The 8137-nt window shown below is 40.5% G+C and overlaps 1 protein-coding gene across 2 annotated transcripts in view; it reads right to left on the reverse strand.

Annotated features, from left to right (window-relative positions):
* Positions 1-5762: 5762 nt before the first annotated feature.
* The window catches only part of CALCB (calcitonin related polypeptide beta), a 4495-nt gene continuing 2120 nt past the window's right edge, over positions 5763-8137 (reverse strand). The window contains exons 4-5 of one of the 2 annotated variants that reach the window (XM_029914499.1): positions 6629-6812; positions 5763-6171 (exon numbers count right to left, since the gene is read on the reverse strand). In XM_029914499.1, coding sequence (XP_029770359.1) covers positions 6653-6812 — 160 coding nt within the window. In that variant the 3' untranslated portion in view covers positions 5763-6171; positions 6629-6652. Of the gene's footprint in view, positions 6172-6628; positions 6813-7572; positions 8065-8137 lie in introns of those variants that run through there. The other variant, XM_029914500.1, reaches the window with a different exon arrangement.

Consider the following 8137-nt stretch of genomic DNA (forward strand, 5'->3'; position numbering starts at 1 on the left):
ATACTATTCTGGTGAGTGATGGTGATAATGGGAGAAGGTATGCATGTGTGGGGGCAGGGGGTATATGGAAATCTCTGTCCCTTCCTCTCAATTATGTTGTAAACTGAAAACTGTTTTAAAAAAATAAGGTCTTTATTTTATAAGTACAGCACAATATATACAGTATAGAACTATATAAAATATACATGTAAAGCAAGCAATAAAAATCACAGTTGTTGAATTAAACCTATTGAAATCTTTTATCATGTCAATTTTTCAAAGTTTCTATAATTTGTTTTCCTTACTTTACTTGATTAAGCAATATAATTATGTTTATTAAAGCCCACATAATAACAACCAAAATGGTATGTGTAGATTATTTGGTAACAATAATCAAGCACATAAATGTATATGGACCAAAATTAGAAGATAATTATAAAAATAAAAAACTGCCAAGTAATACTCTATTGTATATATATTATATATTACTCAGTGATCAAAAAGAATAGAATATTGCCATTTACAACAACATGGATAGAACTAGAGTGTTTTATGCTAAGTGAAATAAGTCAGTCTGAGAAAGACAAATATAGTTCACTCCTATGTGGAATTTAAGAAACACAACATATGAACACAGGGTAAGGGAGGGAAAAGTAAGATAAAAACAGAGAAGAAAGCAAAATATAAGAGACTCTTAAATACAGAGAGCAAACTGAGGGTCACTGGAGGAGTGTTGGGTGGGGAAATGGGCTAAATGGGCAATGGGCGTTAAAGAGGGCATTTGTTGTGATGAGCACTGGGTGTTATATTAAGTGATGAGTCTCTGGGTTCTACTCCTGAAACCAATACTACACTGTATGCTAACTAACTTAAATTTAAATTTAAAAATAAACAAGATAAAATGAATAATAAAAGACTTTTTAAGAGCAAATATATACATATATATATACATATATATAGACATATATATATGTATATATATGTATATACTTGCCAAATGACAGCAATCCCATTCCAAGGTATTTACCTGAAAGAAATAAAAAATCATTAATTTCCTAGGGATACCATAACAAACTGGGTGGCTTAAAACAGCAGAAACTTATTCTCTCATTTATTTTCTCACTCTGGAGGCCAGCAATACAAAATCTATGTGACAACAGGGCTCTACTCCCTCCAGAGACCCCAGGGGAATATCCACCCTGACTCTTATAGCTTCTGACGGTTGCTGGCTAACTTGGCTTCCTCAGCTTGTGACTCTCTGCCTCTTGTCTTCACATCACCTTCTGCTCTATGTATATCTTCTCTGTGTATCTCTTATAAGAACATATCACTGGATTTAACACCCACTTATATGATCCAAGATGACCTCATTTTCAGATCCTCATAAATTACATTGCCAAAGACCCTTTTCCCAAATAAAGTAACATTCCCATGCTCTGGGGATCAGAACATGGACATATTTGGGGGCATGGAGGGCATCCAGCCCACTGCACTTATTTTCACTCAAAAATCTATACACAGAAATTTATAGCAGCTGAAAATTCATAAGTGCCAAATACTGGAAACAATCCAAATATCCTTCAAGGGATAAATGCAGCAACTATAGTACATGCCTACAATGTAGTACTGCCCAGCAATAAAAGGAAACAAATTATTCATACATGCAACAACATGGATAAATCTCAAATGCATTATGCTAAGTAAAAGACTCAGAGCTATATACTGACTTCATTTATTTGATATTCTGGAGAAGGCAAAGGGATCTGAGTAGGCATTTTCCATTTTCCAAAGAAGACATACAAATGGCCAACAAAAACATGAAAAGGTGTTCAACATCACTCATAATCGGGAAAATGCAATTTACAAATACAATCAGATATTATGTCACAATTCTTAGAATGGCTATTATCAAAAAGACAATAAATAGCAAATGTTGGCAATGATGTGGAGAAAAGGACACCCTTGTGTACTGTTTTGGAGAATGTAAACTGGTGTAGCTACAATGGAAAACAGTATGGAGGTTCCACAAAAAATTAAAAATAGAGTACCATCTGATATAGCAACTCCACTTTTGAGTATTTATCTTAAGGAAATGAAATCATTATCTTAAAATGGTATGTGCACCCCCATGTTCATTGCAACATTATTTATAATACATAAAACATGGAAAAGAAGTAAGAGTCCATGGAGAGATGAAGGATAAAGAAAATGTAATACACACATACATATCATTTATATACACAGAGAGAGAAATATATAGATTTAGGTGTAATGGAATCTTATTCATCAAGAAAAGAAGGAAATTCTGCCACTTCTTACACATGGGTAGACCAACTACTGGATGATCTCACTTACATGTGGAATCTAGAACAGAAACAAAAACAAACACCAAACTCATAGAAACAGAGCTGATTGGCAGTTGGCAGAGGTGGGGGTGGGGGAGGCTGACAAAATTAGTGAAGGGAATCAAAAGGTACTAACTTTCATTTATAAGTTAAGTTCTGGGGATATAATGTACAACATGATTACTACAGTTAATAATATGGTATTGCATATTTGAAAGTGGCTAAGAGAGTAGATCTTTAAAAAAAATTTTTTAATGTTTTATTTATTTTATTACAGTGAGAGACAGAGCATGAGAGGGGGAGGGTCAGAGAGAGAAGGAGACACAGAACTTGCAGGCTCCAGGCTCTGAGCTAGCCACCAGCACAGAGCCCGACGCGGGGCTCGAACACACAAACGTGAAATATGGCCTGAGCTGCAGTCGGAGGCTTCACCGACTGAGCCACCCAGGCGCCCCTAAGAGAGTAGATCTTAAAAGGTTTCACTCATCACAAGAAAAAAAATAATTATAACAATGTGGTAGAGATGGGTGTTAACTAGGTTTAGTGTGCTGATCATTTCACAATATCTACAAATATCCAATCATTATGTCATGCACATAAAACTAATACAATGTTATACCTTAATTTTGAAAAATAAATATAAAAAATACACTATACAGACAGAGACATAACAGTTGTTCCCAGGGGTTGAGGGTTGGAAGTGCAATTGACTGCAAAGGAGAAGCATGGCAGACTTGTGAGGACCAATGAAATTTTCTATCTTTATTGTGGTGATGACACAAGTCAATGTATTTGTCAAAGTTCACAGAACTGTACACCAAAAAGATAGACTTTTCTGGGTGCAAATTTACTTATTTATTTATTTTCAATTTTTTTAATGTTTTATTTATTTTTGATACAGAGAGAGACAGAGCATGAGAGGGGGAGGGTCAGAGAGAGAAGGAGATACAGAACCAGAAGCAGGCTCCAGACTCTGAGCTAGCTGTCAGCACAGAGCCTGACGTGGGGCTCAAACCCACGAACGTGAGATCTGACCTGAGCCGAAGTCGGAAGGCTAACCGACTGAGCCACCCAGGTGCCCCGACTTTTCTGTGTGCAAATTTAAAATGATGTGCTTAAAAAGAGATTCCAGAGCTGGGACTCTGCAAGCTGCATTTTCCTTTATCAGGTGGTCTGGCAGAGAAGTTGTTTCCAAATTTCTAATTTGGTTCTGTTTTCCCATACTCCTCCAACAGTTTTGTTGCAACTTTTCAAAGATGCCGCATCAGCCCACCTCCCATCTCAGTGGTCTGGGCATCCTTCTCCAAGGTTCTAGATTGTCAGTGCCCCATTCTATCCTTGTTCCTGCAGCCCTGAGGATGGTAGCTGTCTTCTTCACTTTACATCTCTGCATTAACCATTGTTCTCTTTCATCTTTTCTGAACTCGACTTAGTTTCTTTTTTTTAATTTTTCAAAATTTATTTATTTATTTTGAGAGGGACAGAGCCAGTGTAAGCAGGGGATGGGTAGAGGGAGAGGGAGAAGGAGGGAGAGAATCCAAAGCAGGCTATACACTGTCAGTGCAGAGCTGGATGCAGGGCTCAAACTCACAGAACCATGAGATGATGACCTGAGCTGAAACCGAGATTGGATGCTTTTGACTGGGTCACCCAGGTGCCCCTACTGTCAGTTTCCTATATTCTTTCCTTAAAATTATTGATGTGGTTTCTGTTTTACTGACTAAAGTTGATAGGAAGCCAAAGTTTTTCCTATGCCTACAAGGTCCTACATGTTCTTCCCTCCTCATTACTTCTCAGACCTCGCCTCCAACTTCTCTTTCTCCTCACTCACTGCTTCACAAAAAATAAATCAGATAAAGGAACATGTTAAACCTCACCATAGAAATGTGGTTGTCAAAAGGTGACTGGATGGCTCAGTCTGTTGGCGTAAAACTCTTGATTTCAGCTCAGCTCATGACCTCAGATAGTAGGAATAAGCCTCACAGCAGACTCTATACTGACAGCATGGAACCTTCTTGTGATTCTCTCTCTCTCCTTCTCTCTCTGCCCCTCCCCTTCTGTCTCTCTGTCTCTCAAAATAAATGAGCTTAAAAAAAGTATAGACATCAAAATTCAAAGTATGGAAAACTCCAGTGGACAAATAACTTAGTTCCTCCAACAAATAAATTGCAAAAAGGGGGAAAAAATAATGAAGGGCAATGTCTAGATTGGAAGAGCCTTAAAACACATAAACCAGCAGCAATGTGAAGACCTACTCTGAGCCCTGATTTTATGCAGACACTGTACATACACATATATAGGATAATGGAAGAATTTGAACCATGACTGGATGTGAGACATAGGAATTAAGAAATTAATGTTAATTTACTTTAGTTGTTAAATGGGACTATGATTATGTTTGAAAGTCCTTCCCATATCTGGGGAAATATTTATGAGCACATTGATGTTATAATACACATGGGTAGTGTAAGACATGGCATATAAATGTAACAGCATAGACCATAAGAGGATCATGGCTGAAGCCAAGTGTCCTAATTAGTCCACTGGGGCTGCTGTAGCAAAATGCCAGGTGGCTTATAAACAACAAATATTTATTTCTCAGTTCTGATGGCTAGGGAATCCAAGATCAAGGCGCCAGCAGATTCCACACCTGGTGGGGGCCCCTTTCCTCACTCACAGCAGGTCTTCTCACTGTGTCTTCACATGGCAAAAGAAGCAAGGGACTTCTCTCCATCCTCACTTGTAATGGCACTGGTCCCATTCAGGAGGGGATGGCCCTGGTAACCTAGCCACGTCCCCAAAGACCCACCTCCCAAAACCATCACTTTGGGGGTTATGTTTCAATATACAATTTTTTGGCATGGCAGGGTGAGTGGGTGGGTGGAGGAAGGGCACACAAACTTTCCAACATGTAGCACCAAGCAATGGGTAGAAGGGATCCATTTTATTACATAAAGACTATGTTGTTTGTATGTCTTAACATTGTCCGTATGTCTTCAAAATCTGGGGGTCTGCCATGTGAGGCAGTTAGGTCAAAGAAGAGCTCACAGGTCTCTGGAACTCATCAGAAGCCATTGTCAAGAAGCATGTAATGCAGTGGTTTCAACTGTAGGCTCTGGAAACCAACACTGAATCTACTACTGTCTATTTCTGTGACCTTGGACTTTACTTCTTCAGGCCTCTGTTTCTTCAGAGGCAAGGTAAAAATACTAATGGTATCTCCTTTATGGAGCTGTCATCAAGATTAAATGAATTAATAGGTATAAAGCACGGTCTTAGAATATCATCTGTCCCAATTTGAGTAAGCACTCAAAACACATCAACTGTTATCGTTATTAATATTACACAGGGAAACAAGTTGAAATGAATTACCGGGGTCTCGAAACACATGTATCCAAAATATGTTTTTAATCTTGATGAAGTTCACAAATGGTACAACATTGAGATTTCCTTAAACAAATTATACAGTCATGTTCTTAGACAACAAGGCAAAGCATCACCATTACCATGTGTTCCCAGAGGCCACAAAAGCAATGACTTATTGTCCCCCTAAGGTTTGGCAGAGCTGCCATGTTCAACAGGATCGCTCTCAAAGAACCGGTTTGCTACCAGATAAGCCAACGATCTATGCATCCACCACACTTACTGCACAGAGTCAAATATAAAAAGGATACACGATACATATGGATTTAGCTTATTTTGCATTCACTTTCATTCCTTGTAAGTGACAAAGGTGCTTTTTTTCAGTATCTATTGGGATGCAAACATGTATATCTTCCATGGGGCCTTCTCACCAAGTGTTGGCAACAGAAATTAATAGAATTGGTGAGTTCAGCTTCATGGTGACCTGAGATGGAAAAAAATAAAATAAAAAAGAGGAGAAAGAAGGAAGGAGGAAGAGGAAGTAGAGAAGGAGAAGAAAGAGGAGTCAGAAAATAAGGACAAGAAGGGAATAATCACAATTATTTTTAAAAAAGGACACAAACGTACAGGAAAACAGCATTTATGGCCTATGGGTATGAAATGTAGACAGGCTTTTAGGGCAAATGATGAAAAAAGCAGTTATCAATCAGCAAGCATTTTATTTCTCATTTCTCTTCTCAGAGAGATGACGCTGCATGTCTGCAGCTTGTGTCAGCACTCTGACTTCAGGCTGAGTTGTAGAAGGATCTCGCTACTGAAAAGGAGGCATGTAATTGGAAAGAAGGGATCTGAGGACCCTACCCATGTCCAGTGGGTTTCATAATGTGGATCATAAACCCCAAATCCCTTCCCCTCCCACCCGACAGTGTAAGGGCAGTCACCTTCTTCCTGAGTCACTGAGCTGCTCAGGCATGAAGGTCCCTGCGGCGACGGCCAAAGGCTTCGGAGCCCACGTTGGTGGGCACGAAGTTGTTCTTCACCACACCTCCAGATCTGCTCAGCAAGCCTGCCAGCCGGTGGGTCACACAGGTGGCAGTGTTACAGGATCTCTTCTGGGTGGTGATGCTGATTTGCAGGATGGAGAAAGAAGAGAAGCCCCATCGGTGAGAGGTTCCTGCCCCCTGAGGCCCTTATAAAGAGAATTTCAGCTCTTTGGCATACCAGTTAAGAATAAGTGTTTCTCCTAAATGCAATCATCAAAGCTGTTAGGAGAAATGGCCTGGCAGCTTTTGCTAGGAGCCCTGCCCAAAGACCTTCGTGAAAAGAAACCCAGTGCCAATGTGATGAGCCTTGGCTGTTGTATGGAAGTGTCAAATCACCATATCATACACGAGAAACTAATATTACACTGTATGTCAACTAACTGAAATCTAAATAAAAACTTTAAGAAAGAAAAGAAAAGAAAAAAAAATGAGTGCCAAGCTATGAGGCATGTCCGGAAACCTGCATTTACTATCACTCACATACAATCCCTTTAGAACCAGGAAGAAGTAGGCACCAAAGGCCCAGCCCAACAGCAAGAAATGCAAGGAGCACATAAAAAACATACAGCAGCCACAGGCACCATCAAAACCACTTTCCACAGGACATGAAAATTCCCTGATGTCTTACCTGAAAGAGGCCGAGAGAAGAGGGATGCAGCATCCTCCCCAGAGGTGTTTACCTGCTCCTCAGCACACCTGTTCTTGACGGTGGAACTGGCTCACAGGGACCCTCACCAAGCCCTAGATCCAGCTACCCTGAGGCTAAAGCTACTTTGAAGCACAGGATTTGGGTACTCTCAAGCCTTGGACAGGGACCAGAGTAATGACCACCACAATGCAAATCCTTTTAGAAAATAGGTTTATTCATCAATGGGGAAGAATGAAGGATGAAGCAGAAATTGGAGGACTCTACCTTTGGGATCTCTATCCTCTGGGATCTCAAGAAGCTTCCCTCACTCTTACCTCTGGCCTGGCCTATGAGTCCTCCTCTCTTCCCTTCCATCCTGAGGTCCCCCACATTCTCTGTCATAAGCAAAGCTACCAATACCAGCTGAAGAGCAATCAAAGTAGAATCTGCATGCATTTAGTTCGTCAGTGGGAGCAAGAAGGGAAATCGGGAAGGGGTGGAAGGAGTTTGGTTGGCATCCCGGGGCACCCCAAAGTGGGGTTACCGGCTCCCATCCAAGCCACTGCCTATGTCCCTTTTCTTGCCAGGTGTTTCAGCCCCGAAGCCGATGCCAGAGAATGTATGAAAGTTGTTCAGGTCCTTCGAGTATGCGCCCAGTACACAGGTACTCAGATTACTGCACCGCTTAGCTCGGAAGCTGTCCAGGCTGCAGGGAAAAGACATGCCAGGTGGTACCATGCACCAGGTCAGCCCCTGTGCCGATCGCACAGAAGGTTAGA

The sequence above is a fragment of the Suricata suricatta genome, chromosome 11 (assembly GCF_006229205.1).
Source record: "Suricata suricatta isolate VVHF042 chromosome 11, meerkat_22Aug2017_6uvM2_HiC, whole genome shotgun sequence".
NCBI classification, from domain to species: Eukaryota; Metazoa; Chordata; class Mammalia; order Carnivora; family Herpestidae; genus Suricata; species Suricata suricatta.